Raw genomic sequence first — 26182 nt, 5'->3', positions numbered from 1 at the left:
TTACCATATTTACTAGAAGTTCATTGGAGCATAGAGATCAAAGTAAAGGTATTAGCTTTCTATTGAATTTTTTTTTTTTTTTTTTTGCTTTTTCTCTGTTACAACGACGAGTTGAGTGCCCTAACCACCAGGTCACGCCAGGCCCAACATTTTTTGCTTTGAAAAAAAAAAAAGCTTAGTCGTTGACTTTGAAATCCAAGTTAAATTAAATTACCTGGTACTAACCATTATCTTTATAAAGGATTTCTCTTTCAACCAATCAGAAGCTCATGTTAACCACCAATTTTTCAAAGAGATGTTTCTTTGAAACAACAGAAAGTTTTACAAAAAATATCTTCATATATGACCAAACAACAAACTATAGGCCTGTTTTTCCTTCACTGAGTACGTACTCATCTGTGTATTTTCATGTTTACAATTACTTTCCATTTCTGTTGGTCTTGTATAATTTTCATACAAAGATCTGGGATAATAAACTCTGATATTAACAATTCTCCTGATGTAATCTTTGTGTTCGCATCTTTTAGTCTCTGGAATGTCAGTGAGAACAAATGTGGCTCTAACTTATGTTGTTTTAGTAACGTTATATTTTAAAGTGTAAACGTACAATCTACTGACATCCAGCCTATCATGCCAGGCCCATTTCAATTAATTTTAAATAGAAATATATTTTGACATGCATTATAACTTTAAGCATTTTTTTTCATTTTTAACTGTTTATAAGCAATTGAAAAATCTAACTTTTACTTTATATTTATACGTTTATCGTATTTGTTACTTAACTTCTGAAGTGTCTGAAATACTGATGTTACATAACATACCTGCTTGAAGATATATAACCTTATTCATTTTTTTTGTTATTCTACATATTCAGGCCCGGCATGGCAAGGTGGTTCAGGCGGTCGACTCGTAATCTGAGAGTCGCGGGTTCGAATTCTCGTCATATCAAACATGCTCGCCCTTTCAGCCGTGGGGGCGTTATAATGTGACTGTTAATCCCACTATTCGTTGGTAAAAGAGTAGCCTAAGAGTTGGCAGTGCTGCCTTCTCTCCAGTCTTACACTGCTAAATTAGGGACAACTAAAGTAGATAGCCCTCATGTAGCTTTGCGCGAAATTCGAAAAAAAAAGGAAAACAAATCTGCATATAAAGTCATTTTAAAGAAAGGTTTTAGGTCTCCTCACTTTATATTTTAATTAACCTTTGTCCTTTGGTAAGGTCAGCAAGTCAAGTTACTTTCATTTCACGATTGAAATGTTAGAAGCTAGTATTACATGTTGGGCCTAAACATGTATAGTTTCGTGATGTATTATTTCAAACGTAACAGCGCGTAAAATGTATTATTTATAAGACAAACGCTTACTTAAACCGAACTTTAATATAATAGTCAAATATATTTCCTTGAGCTTTATCCGAAAGTGTTGGTTAACTTCACAGCTTAACAATTGTGACATTAAATTTTATATGAATTCCATTACTCATTTTCTTTCATCAGTTTTAAAAAGTAATCGATTAAATTAATTTATTAAACAATGGGGAAAATAAACGAACAATGCCAAACATGTGTATTTATATGTGTGTATGTATATAAATGCAGATAAATAGATAGAGAGAGAGACTGCTTTCATAACAAATTTTCTACGACGCCTTGAATAACAATTTTCTTATTTGAAATTTAAAGTATGGGCCGGGCAGAACTCCTGATATTATGCACGAGTGTGTTTATGATGTATGTTTATAGGCTCATGGCACGCGCCGAAGTGTTTGCACGAGAAAGTTCAATTTTCTCTGGTAGCCCACTCAGGGGCGTTACGACAGTTCCCACCTGTTTTGATACATGTTGACTGAGAATTACTTCTGTTAAGCTGAAGGGTGCTAATAGATTTAGGATACAAGTGTTTACTGCTAGTGACGTCATTGATTGAAATTCTGACTACAGACTGTGTAGGGATACTTGACAAGTCAAGTGGGCTGTAACATTTCTGTTCTCTATTCTTTGTCGACGGTATCTGGACCTGCTAATGCACTATCTATACACTAGCGTTTTCTATATTCTCAGAGGCTCTTTTCTTTTGTACACATGGCTCATATTTACCTTTCGTCCGTACAATACACTGCGTATTGATTCCTGGAAGTTTGGTAGCTTTTATTATATCATATATTGTATACTGCACTTCATACGTCATTCTCTTTTGTTGTACTTTTCGAGACATGTTTTGTATCTTTTGAACAGTTTCATATAACTGCTAATTTAATATCTGTTCAAACTATACGATCTTCGTAGACCAGAGATTCACATTGTACAAGAAAGCTTACTTTATGCTTGTATAGGAAAGAGTCAATGCACGTGTATTTCTCTTTCAAATGAATATCGTATAGATCGGGTATTTAATGGGTTTTGTATATCACTTATATTGTACAGCTGGGTTCTTACAATTTGTTACGTATGAAAATGATTAGCTTATGAAAAGTGCTATCTATATGCATCATAATGCTGTTCATGTTACTTTAACCTGTGCTCAGGTTGCTTCACAGTTAAATTCTACGCTTCACTTTCAAAGCGTTCAGTTACTTTAACTTCTGCTCAATTCTCTTCAGAGTAAAAGTGCACAATTTACTTAAAAACAACTCGCTTACTCAACCTGTGTTCAACTCTCTTCACAATAACATGTCAGATTAAATTAGTTAGTGACTTAATTTTTGCTTAAATAATTCCTGAAAGACGTTGTAATGTACTCTTATCCATTTATGTAACTGGACTCCTTTTGCAGCTTCACAACCTAACATGAACACGCTTACATTGTTCACGTGACTGTGATTTGTGTTCAGGTGATTTTATAATTAGCGCCATCTTTGTGTCTAGAACTTGTGACTTTTGTAAAAAAAAAAAAAAAAAAGGTAACCATCTAATGAAGATTTAAAGTTAGGCTCCCGTGGATCCTCTGCATAGAGATGACCTTTCAAATGTGTATGTGACTTGACCTTTTGTTTCTGTGGTTTGACTACACGTGATGAACACACTTGTCCACGTTGGTTATTTACGTAAACCACTTGAAGCTCCTCTTCCTTTAGTAAAAAGTTCACAAGGACATTTATATATATTACATAATCCGTATTTAAACATTTTCTAACCAGTAAGCTAGACCATTAAAAACTATATACAAACATTTATATACGTATTTTAAAATATCCGAAGATTATACCCTATTTAATGTCCCGTGCATCTATGTGTAATGCATAGTAAGACATATTTATGTTGCAACATTATTCTGTATTATTCTTTACTGTAACAAAATTAACATCAAACAGAATTTGAAGTACTTTTCTAAATAAGATTACCTACCCTGGTCATGCCAGCAAATTATATGATATCTCATATGGATGAACTGTCGTGTTTTAAAACAAGTTCAGGAACCGCGATGTAAAAAATAACAAAAATATGAAAACAAGAGAGAATGAAATGTATGTTTACCATAATTTTTTATTATTCACATCTGAACCAAATCTGGTTATAATAACGTTTCGTTCTTAAATACCAGTTAGTTCAAAACGGATATATATATATATGTTGCTATTCGGCTTCTTCCGAGATCTATCCCTCAGAACCAGATTATACAATCAACTGTTTTGTCAACAGGAAGTAGGATGAAGTAACCTTAAATGAAACAGGAATGGTTATACATTAACTACGTTATTTGTGCTTGCTCCATGTAAAGACTTTTAACCTTACTGGAAAATTAAAAACTAGCTTCATTATTTAGATAATCGACAAAGTAAGGTGGTCACTGTTCTCAGAAAATTCAAAAACAGAAGTGGCATTAAAACAGATTGTAGCAGAGAAACAAAGAATTAAAGAAATTTCAGTAGTGTTTGTTTTATGAATTTCGCATAAAGCTACTCCAGGGCTATCTGTGCTAGCCGTCCCTAATTTAGCAGTGTAAGACTAGATAGAAGGCAGCTAGTCATCACCACCCACCGCCAACTGTTGGGCTTCTCTTTTACCAACTAATAGTGGGATTGACTGTCACATTATAACGCCCCCACGGCTGAAATGGCGAGCATGTTTGGCGTGACGGGGATGCGAACCCGCGACCCTCAGATTACGAGTCGCACGCCTTAACACGCATAGCCATGTCGGGCCGAATTTCAGTTGTGAAAAAAGAAAACAAAAAACTGCGGTAGAGAAGAAAAACACCAATAGTGAATATTTGAAATACTGAATATTGAACAAAGAAACCTGTTAGCAAACCAAGTTTTAATTCTAAGAATCATGAGTAAAAGTAAAGAAAAATATGTTATAATGTGTAAAAAACACTGCATTTGCCATATACCAGAACTCATTATGTTGGCTGACATACGAGAGAATGATGTAATGATTCATGCATTATGAAAAACTCAGTTTTGTAACTCAAGTGTAAATATACCAGGAATTATCAAACACCAACAGGACTGTCTTAATTGTCTTTGAAAATGTTTAAAATTCTTATTTTGTTATTTCTGATTTGTTCTCATTCGATCTAATTTACGTCATCATCTTCTGATTGTTTGTAACAGATGCATCTTCTACAACTCCACCAAGTGTCGTGTTTATAAGCAGCTACTAATTAAATTATATAATATACAATTGTTGCTCTGGAGTTATAGAGTTGTCCATAAGTGCCTTCTGTCTCTAAGACAACATCGAAGTTTACGGCATAAGAGTGTAAACGTCGTTCAGTTTACGATTTTTGTTAAGTTATACAAAATATTTTTAAGTCAAAACTCTCCTTAAACCAGTTAATGGCCCTTGTTTGTTACGACAGTATGTCATAACTATTTTTAAATCTGCTACAGTTTTAACATGTCCACAAGCTGCCCACCTATGTGTTCCTTACGACCGTTTGTTCAAAATGTTTATAGAGAGGTTACTCTGTAAAAACTAATAATTTTCTTCATAGTCATGCTATGTAAACCTAAATCAAAATTTTGGAATACAAACAATTATTGGAAATCTGATATATCGAAATAAAGTTTGTTTAAATTTCCTAATTCTATAGAAATTTGGCTAATCTTTTTAGATTGTAACAAGATACAAAAAATGTCTAATGTTTTAAACTTAAAAGTTCCTGGATTATGTCCAGATTCAGCGTGAATCAAATAATGGTAATTTATTAAAACCACTATTTTCAGTTATGCATGTTAATGGGATGTTTATGATAGTTGGTTTATTAAACTATTACTTTGGATTAGGCCTAGATACTTGGTGAGTCGAAACTACCTAGTTTCTTACTTGAGCCTTACAGTTGCACAAGGATTTGTCTGAAGACTTACAACGCTAGAAAGCAGGTTTCAATAACTGTTGTAGTGCAGAGCACAGATAGTTCATTGTGTAACTTTGTGCTTAGCTTTACACAAATAAACTATAAACTTGGCCTCTTAAATAACTAGGCCTAAGTGCACGGTTAATTAAACTTTGTTTTATTAAAGAAAGGTCCAAGAATCGAGCTTACATTATGCCGCTAAATACAATCTATGTTTTCAGTCGTATGCATACTATAAACATGAGGATAAATCCTATTATTTCAGTAAGGATAACCGTGTAGATGGTGCATACTACTGACCAGTCGTCCTTCTTCTGGTTCGCAGATCAAATTTAGGTACAGATATGCCCGAACCTTGTGGAGTCTCTGACCAGGTCGTTTAGCTCATGTGTAGTAACTGGTGCTGTTAAGGCTGAAACTCGAAATACTGGTTGCAGTAAAACTTTTCTAAAGTAATTATATAACCTGTTAATGATCCTCAAACTGTAACGTCTCATAAAATTAAATTGAAATAGTGTAAATAGAAAAGCAAGAAAAATTAACTGGTGTCTATACATTTCTGCTAATATACCGAGAGAAGAGAAAACATACAGTTTTATAACTATCCTCAATGTTAAAACTAAACAAAGTCCTTTTGTATTTGTTCACATTTAGTACTTTTACTCTTAGATTTAAATAAGACGACTTCCGAATTTAAAACAGTCCGGGCTCGTGCAAGTGTTGTCGTGTGCATTTGATACGTACCAATGATTCTTGCTTCTTTTAACAAAATGTCTTTTCTATTGAGTTATTAGACGACTTATCTCATATTCTACTGATTTATATTAGTCAAATCAATATGACCAACCTTTAATAAACCCTTTGTATTTTATGAAAGTCCTGTAACGCCATTGACTGAGAAATGTTGCACAGCCTGCGCCTTGAGTGAGTGCATAGACGTGCTTATGGAAACTTCCCTCAATAATTGTGAAATATTGCACATTAAAGAGCTTGCTTTAAGTGCTACCCGGTCTGTTGTCTGAAAAAGTATCTGTCCAATATGAAAATACCTTTCTTATCGGTTGACAACAAACCATGATTTACACTCAAATTACATTTTATATATGTACATATGAACGTAATAAACTATATTCCACTTAGAGCTAGCAAATAACGAGTGTGTTTTGAAACTACAGTATTAGATGGACAGATTAATAAGCTTTCCCTGCCTTTCCTTTTTATTACGATATAACTGCTGTAATAACAAATGAGTACTGCTTTTTTGTGAGTACTTTACACGAGTTCCAAAAAGTTAATGTTGACAGTTTTATATGTCACTTAATATATATGTACAGTACTGGAAATAATTATAAATACTGGATATAAAAATTATATAAAAGGCAAATACGATTAGAATCCAATTTCTTTATCCTGTTAAAATGAAGTGCACCAGACTACAGTCGCTTACAGATAGTTTATACTGTGATTGGTTGTTATCCAACCAATCTCTTAGTGCCACACAATCATAAAGCGTATAAAATTAGAAACAGCTACATTGTATTAAGTGATAGTAGTGTTGTTTCAGTCATGCCTTCTTGGGCTGAAATAAAGCAAGAAAAGAGCGAATAAATCTAAGTTTCAGTTGCCCAGGGATACCCCGTGCAAATACTTATACTTATTTTTAAGTGGGAGCTGTAGATATGATTAAAATAGAAAACTGAAACTCTACAAGTGTGGTGTTATGGTATCAGTTTATAAGACATACGTCAGGTGAATTCAAAGATTGTCAACGATTTTGCAGTAAATACAGGTGAGAATGTTATCTCGAGAACAGTAATATACACATTGGCTGAGAAGAGATATGAGATAACAAATAGAGAAAGAAGCAAAGCTGAGGATTTGTGTTCTTTACAGATAAGTCCAAGTTCGAATTGTCTGACAGTAATTAACGACAACATTTTGTTTGATAGAAGACTAGAGTACGGTATCATAGTCACTGCACAAAATATACAGTAAAGCATGGTGTAGGATCAATAGCCAATGTACATCCACAGTAAAATATGGTGTAGGATCAGTAGCCAATGTACAATATCTACAGTAAAATATGGTATAGGATCAGCAACCAATGTACATCGTCTACAATAAAGTATGGTTCAGGTTCAGTTGCCATTGTACACCGTCTACAGTAAAGTATGGTTCAGGTTCAGTAGTCAATGTACACTGTCTACAGTAAAACATGAAGCAGATTTAAGTTTAGTAGCCAATGTGCAACATCTACAGTAAAATACGGTTAAAGAGTAATGGTCAATGTACAGTAAAGCGTGGTGCAGGACCAGTACAAGTCATCAGGCGCGAATTGATTTTCCAGTAAGACATGATTGTTAAGACACATCTATTATAGTCAAGCAAAAGCTTGAAAGTAAAGAAATCGATAGATTATGAAATGACCTTTCACAAAGTTCTAAACGCATGTTTTTTAGGTTCTATAAGTTTATATAAAAATTGAAATGGACGAAAGACGACCAGACAATTTAGTTGAATTCTGATAAGTAATAGAAAACGTTTAGAACAGGTTACACAATAGTACATTGATAAGTTATATGAAAACAACGTGTAGTTGTCTGTGTAAGACTGATGGGACATATATAAAGTACTAGAGCACAAACTATTGTAAAAAATTGCTGTTCTTTTTTATTTTCCATGTTATATTTGTATCATTAATACGTTCACCATCTGGTTAACAGTATTTATTACATAGAGTCGTGTACGTTTATCGTTTGTGTGGTTTTTCATAATCATTGCTTTTCTCTAATTGTTAAACAGTTACATCTGTTATATTTGCAGTTTAATGCGAGTTTGTGTATTGGAATTATTTGAATTTTATTGAACTATAAGCTGTAAGCTAGTTTGTTGATAGACATGATGGTAACGATCTTACTGGTGTTATCACTTAGTGTGCATATGTGTATGGGGATAAGGATATGGACCCTTTTGTTTTTTCTTTCTCATCGTCTTGTGAAGTTTAAAGGCTCAATAATTGAGCGTATGAATAGGGATTGAAACAATATTTAGTTTAGGTATGATTGACAATTTTGAAAATTTATTACGAAATTTACAGTTGTGATAGAAAAAGTTGGCTAAAGGGGATGGATGTCTTTGGATGTGACTTGGTTTGTTTTAAATTTGGCACAAAGCTACTCGAGAGCTATCTGCGCTAGCCCTCTAGGATTTTGAAGTGTAAGACTAGAGGGAAGGCAGCTAGTCATCACCATCTACCGTCAATTCTTGGACTACTCTTTTCCAGCGAATAGTGGGATTGGCCGACCGTTATAATGCCCCCACGGCTGTAAGGGCGAGCACGTTTCGTATAACAGGAATTCGAAATTCAAAACAAAACAAACTGGCTGACTCTTATGAATCATATGATATATTAGAATCCAAGTTAACGGTATTTCTCGTTTTGTTCTTAATATTTATAATTTCCACTTTAAACATGCTAATATTAGCAGAGAATAACTTGACACCGTGAGAGATATAATTAATAATGAGAATATAATTAAAACGAAACCTGATAAAAATATTATGGTTATTCTTACCAAATCTAGTTACAATTAAGTTGCTGAAATCATTTGTAATGATATTACTAAATTGAAGAGATTAAAGTAGATCTACAAACACTAGGGAAACTAAATTACCAAAGTATCTGTAATTAATAAAAAACAGTTTATTGGTATAAAATGAAGAGTTCATAAGCAGACAACCAGATTTTCATCCATGTATTTCTTTGCTTTCGAAAAGTCTTCAAAGATAGTTCACCTGTTAGACCTGTTGCTTTGATTAAGTACATATAATTATGAAGAGTTGATTTCTTTCTTAAATATCTGTTACAGATCACGAACAATAAATAAATTATGAAGAACGGTTTTGTTTTCTCAAATGAAATACAAGACTAAAGGCTAGATACAAAATGAGTAAGTTTCGATGCAAAATCTCTATATACTAATATTTCTTTGAAAGGGTTTTTAAATATGGCTACTGATTAAGTTTATCAACATAAAAGTAATGAACTAGTACAATAAACGTAATAGCTTATTAGCAATTATTGAAATTTGTCATTATAAGAAATAAGTTTTATTAATGTTACAATTAAAGGTTTGGATTTGGTTTGTTTTGAATTTCGCGCAAAGCTACACGAGGGCTATCTGCGCTAGTCGTTCCTAATTTTGCAGTAATTGTAAGGTAATTAGCCATCACCACCCACCGCAAACTCTTAGGCTACTCTTTTACCAACGAATAGTGGGATTGACCATCACATTATAACGCACCCACACCTGAAAGGGCAAGCATGTTTGGTGTGACAGGAATTCGAACCCGCGACCCTCGGATTACGAATCGAGTGCCTTAACCACCAAGCCGTGCCGGGCCCTTTACCATTCATGACTAAACTAATGATGTAGTAATGGGTTTGAGAGTAGCACCGTCACTTGGGAACGTTTTTCTGCAGTTACCATAAAAAAACAACCCAAAACAATAGCTGAAGGACTGTTCTTGAAACTGTACCCTTATGTATCATCGTAGATACATTGGCGATAATTCTATGATTCTATACATGTAAGTTAACTTGTTTGAATATCTTACAAATTCAATACGATAATATAAAGTTTATTGTAGAACGTCAAAAAGACAAACAGTTTTCTGTTGGATGTTTCAGTATGTAACAAAGATAGTAATTTTAATGTGAAGTGCATCATAAAAATACATTTACTGGTTTATGTTTTAATTTTAACAGTTTTATTCCATTCTCATTTAAGAAGTTTCAAAATCTTAATTTATCAGGCTTACAAGGTTACCTTGTGTCACTATTTGCATAGGAAACTTGGAAAAAGCCAACAAGGCTTGCTTTTAAGTGAAGAATCGATTTATTAAAAGTATTATGCGCATGATAATTTGGGAGAAGTCAATGTGTTTAATGTTCCAAAACAAATGATATCAACAATATAATGGGTATTGTTTATTTTTGTAGATTAGCACATTGCTATACAATGGACTATTTGTGCTCTGCTCACCATGGGCATCGAAATCCGGTTTCTAGCGTTGTAAGTCCGCAGACATCCCGCTGTGCCACGAGGGGGGGGGGAAGAGTTCTATGGAAAAAGTAAATAAATTAAAAAAACAAAACCAAAATCCTAAAATACAAACCTGGTAAAATTACTCTTTCTTGATTAAAGTAAGCCCACAATGCTAAAAAATCAAACTTCGATACCCGTGGTTGGCAGAACGCATGTAGCTCGTTGTGTAATTTTGTGATAAACTTTTTTGTTTGTTTGTTTGTTTTGAAATTTCGTACAAAGCTACTTGAGGGCTATCTGTCCCTAATTTAGCAGTGTAAGACTAGAGGGAAGGCAGCTAGTCATCACCACCCACCGCCAACTCTTGGGCTACTCTTTTACCAACGAAAAGTGGGATTGACCGTCACATTATAACGCCCCCACGGCTGGGAGGGCGAGCATGTTTGTCGCGACTCGGGCGCGAACCCGCGACCCTCAGATTACGAAGCGCACGCCTTAACGCGCTAGGCCATGCCAGGCCCATTGTGATAAACAATAACCAACTTAAATACGCAAGAAAAAATGCAAAATAAGTTGTGAACTTTAAAAATACCATCCAGAATTAAACTAAAAAGAGAAAGACGAATATATCAGAGGCCTTTGTTGTGCCTAATTTTCCACATACAACAGTAATATATACAAACCGTGATCCCACATTTACAGCTTATTACAGTTTTATCTATCTGTATGGATGTTGAGGTAGAAAATATTTTGCAAAAGAGGTAGAGAGAGTCGCCTGTGGGTGAGATGGGTGGTTTTCGTGAAGTGAAGAGATAAGAAATAATCTATAACTCTCCCATTTCTTCCTTTTGCACTATGTAGAATGTTTCCATCTTTCTATGCTGGAAGGCTTTTTTTGCTTTGTCCAGACTTCATCACAGTCATTGGTTGCACATGAGAGAATGAGTAGCGGAAGAGTATATGCTATACAAGTATATATGTTATACACGTTTGTATAGCGATCCTGGTATGAAAGAACTTCCAGATAAAGAGCTTAGCTTTCAAAAGCACGTGTGTGTGTGTGAACGTATATGTCTGTGTGTGTGGTTCAAGCTTCTGATTCTATGGAGAACATTTCTCGTTATTTGCAGAATTGTGATGACTGAAGCTTATATATTTCATATATATATATATATATATACTGTTTGGTCGATGAAGTTTGTATAGAAAGATGGGAACCCCGTGCATGGCACGAGGGGCGCGCGTGTTCAGCTCACAAAAGATATGCCCGAAAGGAAAGCTTAGAATAGAGGAATTCATCTGAGTGCTCATTTCCACAAATTTCATACATAGCGATGGACTTTATCACCGACATCACGCGGAACTATAGTAATTGACAAAATGAATGCTCTTCAAAGATGAGCTCGTGATGGTCACGAATGGAGCATGCGCACTCGTTAAATGGAGCAGGCTCTCAACTTCAGTAGGCCCGCCTCTATTGAGTTTGCTGTGATGGTGAAGATCTATATTCAACGTGAATGCTGTGGCTTTTGAAAGGAATTTCGGGGCTATTATTTGGCTTTTCAAAAATATAGTTCCGATTTTCAAAGGACAGCTTTCCTTATCGGGTTGCATGTTGTATTGTCTCAAAAGGAGGCTATCTTCTCCACAATAAGAAGCGAAATAAAAGCGCTGGCGTCACGATATATATATATATATATATCCTATATATATGTATAGGAGATATTCAAGCGTTAGTCGGGCAGCGTTTTGCCTCAACTACACCGTCGATGTTGCCGGCGGTGCAGCGCTCTGTGCATGTGTCAGGGAAATGAGAGGGTTTTACTTAGGATAAAAGTTTTAAAGTCTACTTAACGTGAACATCACAATGATGCTTTGCCAGTTAAGTTTCCCGAGTAAGGTTTAGAGATGTTCTTGTACTAGGACAGCTTGAATTTTGGGCAACTTGAATCTTTGGGGTAAGTTGAGGAAATACTGTGTTGGTTTACTTGTTGTTGAGCCTACAATTTAAAAACGTTGGAAGTGAGGCCCTCACGTTATTTTGTGGTCTCTCATTTGTGTGAAAAATGTGAGGAAGACATTCTACGTTATGTTTAGAATCCTGAGTAACTTCTCGTGGAGAAGTTCCCTCATTTTATATAATAACAGAAACTGATCAGTTGGAACACGTGGGTGATTCGTCTTCTTACGAGGAATATTCTTCCCATTTCTATTTAGAAATTTTGCTGAATACTGTGTGTCAATTTTCGGTTATTTATGCACAGCAACGGAAAGGCTATCTGCGCTATAGCCCTTCCTACATTTGAACGCACAGGCTTAAGGAAAAGTAGATAGTTAACAGCATTCGTTCCCACCTCGTTGGCTACTATTGGCTGAGCAAATAATGGGATTTGACCTTTACATTTATAACGCATCCCAACCCCAATGTGCGCAGAGCATCTTTTTGTTGTTGTTGTTTAATTTAATGTGGTAACAGTACGCGAACGATGGATCCGTAGATTCATAGCCCAATACAATAGGAAAATTTAGGCAAACAGTATTTTCAGGCCAGTGTATTTGTGATCTTGTAGGTAAAAATCTAAACTTTTAACATTGTAACTTGCATTGTTCTTACCCCATCAAAGTATTGTTTTTAAAGTTATGAACTCATTGAATGAATATATTTTGCCAGCATAATATGCATTTGCGAGCAGATTTCGTTATTATTTCTTAAGTCGTATTAATTACGAATAACCGAGCATTATTTATCACTCAGTACAATCTAAATTATCTTGTCCACTGATATTGTGGCATGCTTAAAGTGATAATTAATACTTAATTCTAATGTTCTTGTAGGCGAAACTACATCTTTAGTATTTCAAATATAGCATTAAACTGAACAGTACTGATAATTCTTAAAATGATATGGTGTATTAGTTAACAGGATATTATTTATTGGTTAACATGATACGATGTATTAGTTAACAGTATATGGTATATTAGCTCATATAATGTGGTTTATTCGTTTATAGCATATGATTTATTATTTAAAAGAATATTCTGTATTAACTCACATAATATGGTTTTTTTTTTGTAGGACATGTTTTGTAAGTTCACATAATATGGTACATCAATTACTTATACAAATGTTTATCTGCAGAAAAAAAAATTCTAGTACAGTTAAACTTTTAGACTTTGTTAAGTCTCTACCAAGGTTAGGCTTACCGGTCGTACCTTCTGACGCTAATAAAAAGCTTCTTCCTTAAGTACACAGAAAACATGTTTAAACCTATTGGTTAATAAACAAGAAATAACAAAATATGTAAACTTTTATTAGACAGTCTAATGTTCAAAATATCTTCTTCTCTTCCTTAAATATCCTTTTCACTTAAGGTGATGAAAGAGACAAAAGTACAAGGGTTAAATAGGCTGTATTAAAAATAATTTTGGAGGTTCACAACATAGTTACAGTCCATGACACCACGTCAAGCAACGCTCTATCCGACAACCGTTCATCTTGTCAATAGCCCTGCAGTAGAGCTATCATTGCAAAAGACACAGCTGTTAGACTTTTGTATCCAAAGCCTTCCATTCGTCCCTGAATGCGTTCCTTGATCCATTGATGTACAATAACGACTGTTTCCCAAAACCCGTTTCAACAGTCCATACGTACATTTGTCCATAGCTGCGTCTTTTGACATGACCGATATGTTTTCGTATTAAATAGTATGGATATTTGTTTCATTATCAATGTACTTGAGCAATGCAAGGGTTGAACGGATAACCGAAAGACATGTTGTATACATAGCTTATGTCGCTTTTCAAAATGAAGATATTTCTTGACTGTCTTACTTACTTTTCTTATCACAGCTAGGATATGATTTGATACAGGTTTAGTTCTGCACGGTGCTTGGTGTTCCCAAGGTGATCCATATTTCCTGGTTCTTTAGTGTCATTAAAAACAGGGGATACCCTCTGTTTGAAACATTAAATTTCTTATTTGAAAACATTTCTATGATATAAGTGAATGTATATTTCACTTCAGAAAGAAAGTGATAAAGGTTCGGCAACATCACACTACCAACGAAATGCCAAACAATGTTAAAATGTAGTTATGATACAATCCGTTCTTACGTGACTTTATATATGCTGCGATTATCGTGTATCTTGCTGATTTGCACATACAAAACCATATAACTTACTTAATTATCTGTATGTGTGATACTTTAAACGGATTACACACACTATTATTGTTTCTGAATGAGACTAAGTTTTATTTTTAGTTAAGATATAACATATTTTACTTTTTTATTCGACGCGGATGGCTATTTTTAAAGCAGGTAATGCTCACATAACCATAAAGATTAAGTTATTGGGCTTAAACCAACGCAGTTTTAATTTTAAAGCGTAGATCGAACACTGTGACTTCGTGAAAAAGCAACTGACAAAACCAGTTCAGTTTCTTAGGTTTATTAACATATTGGCTATTTCACCAGAAGGGAAAGACTATGTTGAAATAATTCACTAACACATACCAGACAAAACCTAGCCGAGAATTGTTATAGCTTTATACAACGTGTTAATATTATTTTCTGTAAGTCTGTCTGAATTAATACAGTGGCGTGCTACAGACGACCTATTGGGAACCGATATGTTTGATAAATGGTGAATTCTCAGTAATTCGATATTGTAGTGTGTTGCTAGGGGCAGATATGTGGTTTTAGGACATGTATCATATACCTTTACGATGACGAATATTCGTAAAGCGACATTATTATACGATGTTCAGTCATAAGTCAAAACATTTCCCTGCTTTCTATGGAAGGGGAAAAACTCCTTTAGCACGGAGTTTTGAAAAGAAACCAGTTTTAAAACCTCGTCTTAAACCAATCTCAAGCAAAGTAAAGGCTTTAATGAAGTGAGCCTTTCAGCCCTGACAGTCATTGCGACGAAGTTGGACAAACATTATGATACCGTTAATAAGATATTACAAAAAGATAAGAAAATGGCAAAAGCTCACAAGCCCAATTTTTCTAAGCCTTCAGCCATAACGTGATATAACTAACTAATTTTCACGAGAAAGGTGGCCGAAGTAACTGGAGTCACTTTTCAACAACCAAGACTTTCGAGGTAACTTCTTTCAACTTTCGCATTGTTTTTATGTTTACACGTAGTCTTGGAATCAACTTTCGCACAAAGCGTTGTGTTTTTGAAGCTTTTCAAGATGTGTGGGACATCAGTTGGATATAGAACATATTTATTAATGAAGGGATAATGAGGCTTAAGCGAAATAGTTGTATTTTAGTAACAGTGAGACTTAAACTGGAGAGTGTTTACATTTTAATAATGTGCAGATAATAAGGCTTGATGTATATATATAGTGTTGAGAGTTTATTAATGTGCAGATATAAACTGCGTCCACCTAGACTGCGTACAGAATTTACCAATGTTTGTATTAACATTCCTCAGTGGTATAGCATGTGAGTTATTCTAATCTAGAGATAAAAGTAGGCGCATTTTACATGTCTTTGAATCAGGAAAACATGTTTAAGTTTGAATTTATAATTGGTTACATAATTGATATCATATTGTATACTTTATTAGTTGCAAGCCAATTACAGACTAGGATTCAAGTGTTTAATATCTATATAACTATGTATCAACCTGCAAAGAGTGTCTGTGTGATCCCAATAGTTTGTTTCATATACAAAAAAGAAACGACATGGCACAGCCTGGTAATTAGAGCGCTCGACTCGCGACCTGAGGGTCATGGGTTCGAATCCCCGTCATACCAAACATTCTCCCCCCTTTTAGCAGTGGGGGTGTTATAATGTGTAGTCAATCTCACTATTTGTTGGTAAATTTGTCACAAAGTGTTACTTGTACTTTTACATAGCTGAACCATTTTAATTAAAATCAAGTTAAAATGTTGACAACTGCTGGTTATAGATTTCTCTAGATCAATCGCGACGTGAGAGTTTCAGCGATCGCTCTAGAAACATAACAAATATAATAATAATTAATATTCACTGCGGTAAATGAAACATAATAATTTGATCTGAGTGAGACCTTTTTTTGCGTTATTAAAGATATGTACAAGATTTTTTGTGCTCAGCTATATCATAAGAGATTTTTTATAATAGTTATTTATTTATATAATTACAACTTATTTAGATATATGTTAAAATAATAAAAATATTTAATATTGTTGTTAAAGCGGATTTATAACATTTTCATGTTAAACTGTTGTAGTTTAAACATAGCTAAGCTTAGCTCATTTAAGTAATATAAGAAATTTCTAATGCATTGTAAACACGCAGAGTATTTTAGAGTGGCTTAAATAAAGAACTTTTCATATTTTATTTTTGGAATTTTTGTGCTTGTCAAAGAACATTTTCTGACGCTGTACAGTTATAATTAGTTCATGTAGTTTGCCGCTTAGCAAACGCAAATTTGAGTACAGTGAAAATTGTTTATACAATGGACTGTTTGTGCTCTGTCCATCGGGGCTATCGAAACCCAACTGTTAGCGTCATAAGCTTATTGACGTGCCGGAAACGGGACGTGAAAACTCATTCTGTGAACCATATTGGGAATAAGTAAATAATAACTGGGGTGGTTAAAACAAATAACTTTGATTTTGAGTTTTTTGAACAATATTTTTCATAACGGTAGTTCATATCTCTATAAAGAAGAGATAAGTTTAGTCTGATTTGTTTTGTTTTGAATTTCGCGCAAAGCTACACGAGGGCTATCTGCGCTAGTCGTCCCTAACTTAGCAGTGTAAGATTAGAGGGAAGGCAGCTAGTCGTCACCACCCACCGCCAACTCTTGGGCTACTCTTTTACCAACGAATAGTAGAATTGACCGTCACATTATAACGCCCCCACGGTTGAAAGGGTGAGCATGTTTGATATGACGAGGATTCGAACCCGCGAACCTCGGATTACGAGTCGAGTGCCTTAACCACCTGGTCATGCTGGGCCTAATCGGAGACTAGTTTGTTTGTTTAGTGCAAAGCTGCACACTGAGTTGCCCATACTGTGTTAACCACAGGGACCGAAATCCGAAATTTATTTAATGTTGTAAGCCCTCAACCTTATCCTTTAGACAGCGTACAAAGGAAGGGGGTTAAGGAAGAGAAAAAAAAAAAGAAGAGAAATATAACGTTCTTTAATATGTGGCTTAACAGATTTTTATTCAAAGCGCCATGATGGAAAATCATCAACTTTTAAGATTGAGTTATTTGCAAAAGACGGCTATGATTGGATGACTTGGGAAAGAAAGATATAAATCAAAATTCAGAACACCTAACGATCCGTCATAAATGATAAGCTACACCAAATCGCCTACAAAACATAAATCAGTACATCTAATTGCCTGTAAGGTATAAAGTTGTACACCAAATCACTTACAAAACATAAGTCAGTATATCTAGTCACCTGTAAGGTATAAAGCTGTACACAGTATAGGTTAGTACACTCGCATGTAATATATAAATCTGTACATCAACTCACACATGAAACACAAATTATGCATCTACACGCCTGTAACATACACAACAACTTGAAGAAAACTTAGTTATTATTAAGTACCGATTTTAGTCAAAATCTAAATTAGTACACGTATTAAAGTTTTCTGTTACAGTGTATTCATGTGAATATGTTTTATAGTTAAAGCTTCACGGTAGCTTGCAGCTGTTACTGTTTCCTAGTAACTCTGTATAACCCTTTTATCCTTCCCACATTACTCGTTCATCAAGCACGTGTTGACAGAACTTAGGCAAAACTACTAGATTAGGACGTCTGATTGGTTGATCGTCTGATTCTTCGGACAGGAACAGGATTTTCTTTAAAATTTAATATGTTTATATATGTATATACATATACGCCATTAAAATCTCCAAGGTGACGATCACTATACAAGCAGTCTGTTTCTGTCATGTATAACTTTTATTAAATTTTCTTTATTACGCTGTTTGTACGTACACACAAATAATCATATCTATTTCGGCTTGTGGATTAGTTTCGCTTTTCAATTACTGCTAGTGAGTCATTATTTAGATTGGAAAAGAGTGTTCGGACGCTAATATCTCGAAGTTTATTACTAACGATGCAGTTTGTCTACATTTGTCACAACGTAACAACGCTATAATTTACGCACGTAGATAATTTATTTGTCGTGGGGCGAAGAATCTGGTGTTAAAGCCTTTAAGGTTGTGAGAATAAAAGCCTGGAAACAGAGTCACGCCCGGGTGGGAGAGAGAGACAGATAAGGGGGTAGGAAATAAGGCGACAACTTTGACTATCGCATTTGTCAAAACCTTTTCAACAGTTTGTACCGAACAACGAGTTTCTCCGGCTTTGCTGGGAAAGTCCTCTAGGAAACAAACGGTTGTGGTTAAGTCGAGCCTGAGAAGCAACGGTTCCATGTGAACTGTGGCGGTATAGTTTTCAATCTAGAGAATTGAATGTTCCATGTGAACTGTGGCGGTATAGTTTTCAATCTAGAGAAATGAATGTTCCATGTGAACTGTGGCGGTATAGTTTTCAATCTAGAGAATTGAATGTTCCATGTGAACTGTGGCGGTATAGTTTTCAATCTAGAGAATTGAATGTTCCATGTGAACTGTGGCGGTATAGTTTTCAATCTAGAGAATTGAATGTTCCATGTGAACTGTGGCGGTATAGTTTTCAATCTAGAGAATTGAATGTTCCATGTGAACTGTGGCGGTATAGTTTTCAATCTAGAGAATTGAATGTTCCATGTGAACTGTGGCGGTATAGTTTTCAATCTAGAGAATTGAATGTTCCATGTGAACTGTGGCGGTATAGTTTTCAATCTAGAGAATTGAATGTTCCATGTGAACTGTGGCGGTATTGTTTTCAATCTAGAGAATTGAATGTCATAAAAACATTTGAATGAAATATAGAGAATCAGATCTGTAGACGGACTGTCGCTGTTCATTGTCGTATAACAAACAGTACTGTTGTGTGACTTTTACACAGACAATTAGGATAGCATTTACCTTCCTCGGCGTCTACCATTAGCCAGACAACGAGCTAGAAACTGAATACGTATATGATACACCCGTAAACATATTTGATAAAAACGTTTGTATCAATGTATGCTGTTACGGAAATTTAAACCAAATTAATGAACAAAGTGGCATAGGTACCAACAGACAAAGCTTAATGGTCTCACATCTGGTTTATTCTGCGTGACTCAGCGATAAGCTTGAGAGCTTACTATAATAAATTCTGGGTTTGATACCCGTGCTTGGCACAGAACAATTAGTCACTGCGCAGATATGTGATTCATAAGGTAATTGTTTTCACATTTTCAGACTGAGATAAGAGAAAAACATAAAGTGGGCTTTAGAAAACTTCAGAAGGAAAAACATTACTAAAGGAAGGAATAACATTGTAAGGCATAAAGGTAATAAAATATAGAAACATGTCTAGATAACTATCATGAACTGGAAGAACTGGATAAAAAGGTAATAAGATATAGAAATATATCTAGATAATTATCATGAACTGGAAGAACTGGATACAAAGGTAATAAGATATAGAAACATATCTAGATAACTATCGTGAACTGGAAGAACTGGATACAATACTCTTGTTATTCACAAAATAGTGTTTCACTGTCTGAATTAAGTCAAGTCCAACTATTTAGTAAGCTTATGCTTTATGATTTACCTTTTTGATATTCGAAACGTTGTAGTCGTTTTTTCTCACATTAGTTGTCAAAGACTATTTTACAATAGTAACGAACGTATGATACTCAAGTAATTACTATTAAGTAAAATGTATTAGGGAATGTCAATAACGTAAACATAATGTGTTAGTGTCAGCATTAGTACACTTGAGGGTGTAAACAATATAAAAAAGTGTACTCGAGAAGGTTAACAACACACATAAAAGAATGTTAGCAACATAAATACGGTTTAATAATGAGTGTCAACAACATACATTTAGGGTATTAAACAACGTTAATAACATACATTTAGGGTATTAAACAACGTTAATAACATACATTTAGGGTATTAAACAACGTTAATAACATACGTTTAGAGTATTAAATAGTGTCAACAATATAAAGTGTTCTAGAGAGAATCCAAAACACGGAAATAATACACTAATATAGATTTTTTACAACATAAATGTAGTGTATTAGTGAGTCCCAACAATATAAATCTAGTGTCAGTAGCATAAACATAGTGTTTTAGTGTGTATCAGCAAAATACACGTAGTTTATTAGTCAGCATCAGTGACGTAAGAATAGCATATTTATATTCGTCCAAATATCAATATTGAATACTAAAGAAGCGTGGAGAGTGTAATACTTTACGAATACAATGTATTACTGAGCGTGAACTTTACAAACACAATATATTAATGAGTGTAAGCTTTACAAATATAATACATTACTGAGTGTAATACTTTACAAATACGATGCATTACCGAGTATAATACTTTACAAATACGATGTATTACCGAGTATAATGCTTTACAAATACAATGTATTACCGAGTATAATACTTTACAATTACAATGTATTACTGAGTGTGAAGAACGTGAGGTGCTAATGGTATTGGTATTTGTAATCTAAAAATGTCAACCAAGTTTGAACAAAAGTGGTGTAAAATTTATATATTTTTGTCTGTATCAGTTAGAGAATTCCATATATTGTTTTCATATTTTTTTACAGAAAAAAAGAAGATAGCTGGCATATTTTTGTCAAACCTTAGGTGTCGATATCGTGAAAACTTTTCGTCACACGATGTGTTATGAACGATACTTTTAACACAGAAACGTTTTCATTGTGCTAAGCTTCCTTATCAATGGGGTTAATAACTTGTCAGAGTCGTTTAGCTTGGCAACTGTATGTAGATAAAAAAACAACTTTTTAAGCACAACCGTCCTAACCAAGAAGCTAAAACAAATAAACTTATTTAGCTCCTATGATGATGATGCACGTTGAGAGGAATATGTGGTTCATGTCAGTTCCAGTTAAAGATTTATGGCGGTTGTAATATGAAAAACCTGGAGGTTATGGCGACTATAATGCTCGCCGTCGTACGTATGTATGATAGTGTTTTATGTTGCCTGTTGTCTTCTCTTTATGAAAATGTTTTGTAATGAATTGTGAGAGGAGACACAGTGAGTCTCCTAAACCGCTTGAATACTTTCCTGTATCCATGGGAACACAGTCATAAACGGCTTGAAAATTGGACGACTCAGCACTTATGACGGCGGGATATCCGACAATATGCATTACATAAGGCTTCACTACATCATGAAATATAGCAGGGATTATCCATGTATTTCCAATGAACAAATATTTATACTTAAACCCGTGTTGTGCTAAGCTTGTGTAGCGAGAAGGAGTCTTCGAAGTACTTGCTATTTTTTATTTCTCTACGTACAAGCATTTTGCATCCGCAAGGAATAAGGGTGAGTAACATTTTACATTTATCTATATAATACGTACTTGTTTATTGACCGGCTAATTTGTTTGTTATTTTCAAGTTGTCCACATTACCTTTTCTTTCTTGGTGCTTGGTTTTAACGAGCAAGATAATTTAAGTACTGCTTTATTTGGTAAATTTTGCTCTTAATTAAAATTAGTTAAAACATATAATTCTGTTTAGAATGTATTCAAGTGTAATGAGATGTGGAACAGAACTGATCCTAAACTATACAAATCCTTTCACACCTCAGAAATTGAAAACTTCACCCTCAATGATTGCGAGAATACAGCCAAAATGTTTGTGTATTTTGTAACAAATAAGACCATTATTATTAAGATAGAATTCAAATACACTTAGTGCTGTCAATCTGAGAAATACGTGTTATATTCATGGCCAGGTGGTTGAGGCGTTCGACTCGTAATCCGAGGGTTGCGGGTTCGAATCCCCGTCACACCAAACATGCCGTTATAATGTGACAGTCAATCCTATTATTCGTTGGTAAAAGAGTAGCCCAAGAGATGGCGGTGGGTGGGTGGTCTTACACTGCAAAATTAGGGACGGCTAGTGCAGATAGCCCTCGTGTTGCTTTGCGCGAAATTCAAAACTAAGCCAAAAATGTTATATTAAACATCTACATGTGTAACGTTTATAATATGGTTGATACTATGGAAATTGTTAATGACGTATCGTAACATTTTTATCGACACCTGTAGAAAGATGTATAATTCAGCATTTCACCTTTCACAACAAAACCTTATCAAAACAAACATAATCAAAATATAGCATCACATTATTCTAACTATCGTCTTTAACCTTATATCACTTCATATTAAGCATTCAATACCTTGTTGGTCCTGGTACTCCAATGACCTTCGCAAGGCGACGTGGCACGCTATTGATGAAGTTATGGATTTAATCCGTCGTGATTTCATCCCACTATAAGGCGTTGCAATTCACCTACAATAGCTGATTTAGGATCGTGGTTAGAAATTTTCCGACTCAGTTCTGCCCAACAGTTTTCAATGGGATTACAATCCTGAGACTTTGCTGGCTATGGCAATCTTCTGAAGCCCTCCTGGTCGAGATAATCCTGTGCAATACGTGCATTGTGAGCAGTGGTATTGCCATTCTGGAACACAAAGTTACTATCAAACCTTGCTCTAGCATTTGGCATAAATATCATATCCATATAATTCTTGTAGGAGGCGTCATTGACGTTTCCCTGAAGGATATGAAAAGTAGATTTTCCACCATGGTGAATAGCTGCCCAAACATGAACTGCACCATTTCCTGTGTGTTCCCTATGGAAAAATAGTTTTCCCTCATCTGCGTTAAATCATTCAAGAAATACGTGTGCATTCAATCATGGGAAGCGTTTTATATTTATTTTTAAAGTTAAACTCCTATATACCTTTAAATACCTATTGTAATGTTTTCTTCAAAACATCTTAGAATTTTACGAAAGACTAGTTTCACTCGTTCAATCATACCACACCTAGTTTCACTCGTTCGATAATGTATCGCTTAGTTTCACATGTTCAATAGTATCACATGCAGGTATCACTTGTTCAATAATACTACACTTAGTTTCACTTATTCAATAATATCACACGTAGGTGTCGCTCGTTCAATAATACCACTTTTAACACACGTTTGGGAGATTGACTTGCTTTATTGTCTGCCGTCTACGCGCTGTATAATTATGGACACCGAAAGTAAACCTTTCTTATATTTATTACATCTTATAAATAAATTATAGATACATTTATATTGATTTTAATCAAAATGCTGATGAGTTGAGCTTTTGCCTCTAAGACCGTTAGTACTGTTACATCCAAACGTAACAACAACATTTATTATATATTTAACGTTAAACAGTCCTCAAAAATTACCATTTAATCTCCACTTAAATCTATAATCTCCCCTCACCGTTTCGACATTGAAACACAGTAGCACAAAATAAACTGTCTTGAATAATTCCAGCCGTGAGCGCAACGATGCAAGTATTCCGCATTGCAACGCATCACTCGTGCTGCTGTTCCAAACGGTTTCGTTTTGAGTTTTACACAATCTGTTAATAGTACGTAAGGTACCTCATGTTACTATCATCAGTTTATTATAGTAAATATTTATTGTTCTACTCATGACATCGTATTGTGATTGAACATAATTTTATAGTTGAGAATGCGGTTTTCTCTCTGTTTTAAAAATTGATACTGTGAAACATTAATGTAGGTTTCGAAGATTGGGGAATACTTTTTTAAATGTTTATTATGTCCTTTCTAAAAAAAATGTATTTTATTAAATCTTTCTGAATTATTAATGTAGTCATTTTCAAGTTGAGTCGAATCTTTGTGTTTCATTATTTATTATTTTGCATTCAAATGTTTTAAATCACATTGACCACTTCTTTAAGCATATGTTGCATGATCTCAATAACATATTTTATCTTGAAATATAATGATTGCACTTGAATACTTTATTGTGAATACATGGATTTGAAATATTTTACATTAAACAATGACGTCTGAAACACAAATACCTGTGGCATCTGGGCTAAATATTAAAACTGTTATCATTCAACTTTATAATATAAAGTAAGGAATAAATTAGGTATGCACTAACACAGTGTTAGAAACCTATTGTACGTTAAAAATGAAAGATCATTTTAAAACATTGAGTGACAACCAACGATTAGAATGAAAGTTACAACAACGCACTTACAGCCAAACAATCTGTTGTTGTATGGTTTGTTGTAATCAGCGTTTGGAATGAAGGTTATAATATTGCACTTACAGCCAAACAATCTGTTGTTGTATGGTTTGTTGTAACCAACGTTTGGAATGAGAGTTATAATATCGCACTTACTGCCAAACAATATGTTGTTGTATGGTTTCGTTGTAACCAGCGTTTGGAATGAAGGTTATAACATCACACTACTGCATGACATGTAGCAACCTGCGTTTAGAATCAAGGTTACAATATTACGCTTACATCCAAACAATTGTTGTTGGATGGCATGTAGTAACGTATTTAGAATGAAAATTATAGCATCGTACTTACAACCAAACAAGCCGTTGTTGTATAGTTTGTAGAACCCACAACAAACTCAGAATCAATTCGGTATTACGTTATTTAAATTACGTAATAACTTTCACACTCAAACCCATATCATGATTATTCACTTTTATTTCTATTAGAATGAATCATTGAAAAACAAAACAGGTATTTATGTATGGGTGAACCTATGAAATAGAAACTATAAAAACTAACTAAATGTTCCAGTTTTCAACTGAATTCCCAAGCTATTATTTAGGATAAAGACTGAAACAGTGGCTTGTTGGGTCGTCCTTGACCAACACGTGTTTAGTTAGTGTTAAAGTTCTGATATGAATTTCATAACATGCATATATTATTATATAAAGACTCAATATTATTGTGTCATTAGAACAATCTATAATAAATGTTTGGCAATTTATTCCAAGCAGAAATTATATGGCACACACACATAGAAATGGCCACACAGATAAATATACACATCTTATTGAATCATTAGATTACAACTACCTTATCCTTTGTTTTGTGCACACTCGGGCGTCTGAATATTTTGATTTTGTGTTAAATGGAATAGATTTTGTTTTGTTACACAACGTTACGTGTTATGAATCGTTAATTTACTGGTTTGTGGTATGTAAGACGGCAAGTTCAGAGGTTTGTTCCCCTAAAGTTCATGAACTAAATGCATGGCAAAATGTTTTGTTCGACAGTATCGTGTAGTTGATACATTCGTACTTTTAACTCATATTTAGTCATGCAGTGTCTTCTAAATGGTCATGTAATTATAACTTAATAAAGGAGACAGTATCATCTAAAACTCACGTTGTTATAACATTTAATAAATGAGACAGTATCATCTAAAGGTCACTTTGTTATAACACTTAATAAATGACAGTATCATCTAAAGGTCACTTTGTTATAACACTTAATAAATGACAGTATCATCTAAAGGTCACTTTGTTATAACACTTAATAAATGACAGTATCATCTAAAGGTCACTTTGTTATGACACTTAATAAATGACAGTATCATCTAAAAGTCACGTTGTTATAACATTTAATAAATGAGACAGTATCATCTAAAGACCATGTTGTTATAACCCTTAATACGTGAGAAATAACACGTGTTATCTAACGGTCATATAAGTCATAAGACTTAGTTAATCGGACAGTACCAGGTACCTAAAGTAAACGTATTTATTACGCTTATTAAAGCAGAAGATATAAACTAACAGTCTCGTAGTTATGATATTATTTACTAAATTAGACACAATAATCTAATGGTCATGTAATTATAGCAATAAATCTGACAGTATCAC

General features: G+C 34.2%; 1 protein-coding gene and 1 long non-coding RNA gene across 8 annotated transcripts in view; one reads left to right on the top strand and one right to left on the bottom strand.

The window, feature by feature from the left end:
- LOC143237895 (uncharacterized) overlaps positions 1-26182 on the top strand; it is a 199689-nt gene that overhangs the window by 118888 nt on the left and 54619 nt on the right. For 2 of the 4 annotated variants that reach the window (XR_013020322.1, XR_013020320.1), the window contains exon 2: positions 21044-21789. This is a non-coding gene — a long non-coding RNA (uncharacterized LOC143237895). Of the gene's footprint in view, positions 1-11913; positions 12307-21043; positions 21790-26182 lie in introns of those variants that run through there. The other 2 variants (XR_013020321.1, XR_013020319.1) reach the window with 2 other exon arrangements.
- LOC143237893 (uncharacterized) overlaps positions 1-26182 on the bottom strand; it is an 89488-nt gene that overhangs the window by 50146 nt on the left and 13160 nt on the right. For all 4 annotated transcript variants that reach the window (XR_013020316.1, XM_076477609.1, XM_076477608.1 and 1 more), the window contains exon 3: positions 22651-23107. Coding sequence is in view for 3 of the 4 variants with exons in the window: in XM_076477609.1 (XP_076333724.1) it covers positions 22651-22738 (88 nt within the window). In the remaining variant the exon portion in view is untranslated. The remainder of the gene's footprint in view (positions 1-22650; positions 23108-26182) is intronic.

The sequence above is a fragment of the Tachypleus tridentatus genome, chromosome 13, assembly GCF_004210375.1.
Source record: "Tachypleus tridentatus isolate NWPU-2018 chromosome 13, ASM421037v1, whole genome shotgun sequence".
Lineage (NCBI taxonomy): Eukaryota > Metazoa > Arthropoda > Merostomata > Xiphosura > Limulidae > Tachypleus > Tachypleus tridentatus.
The sequence above is the reverse complement of the archived record's forward strand: the minus strand, read 5'-3'. Positions and strand labels throughout refer to the sequence as shown.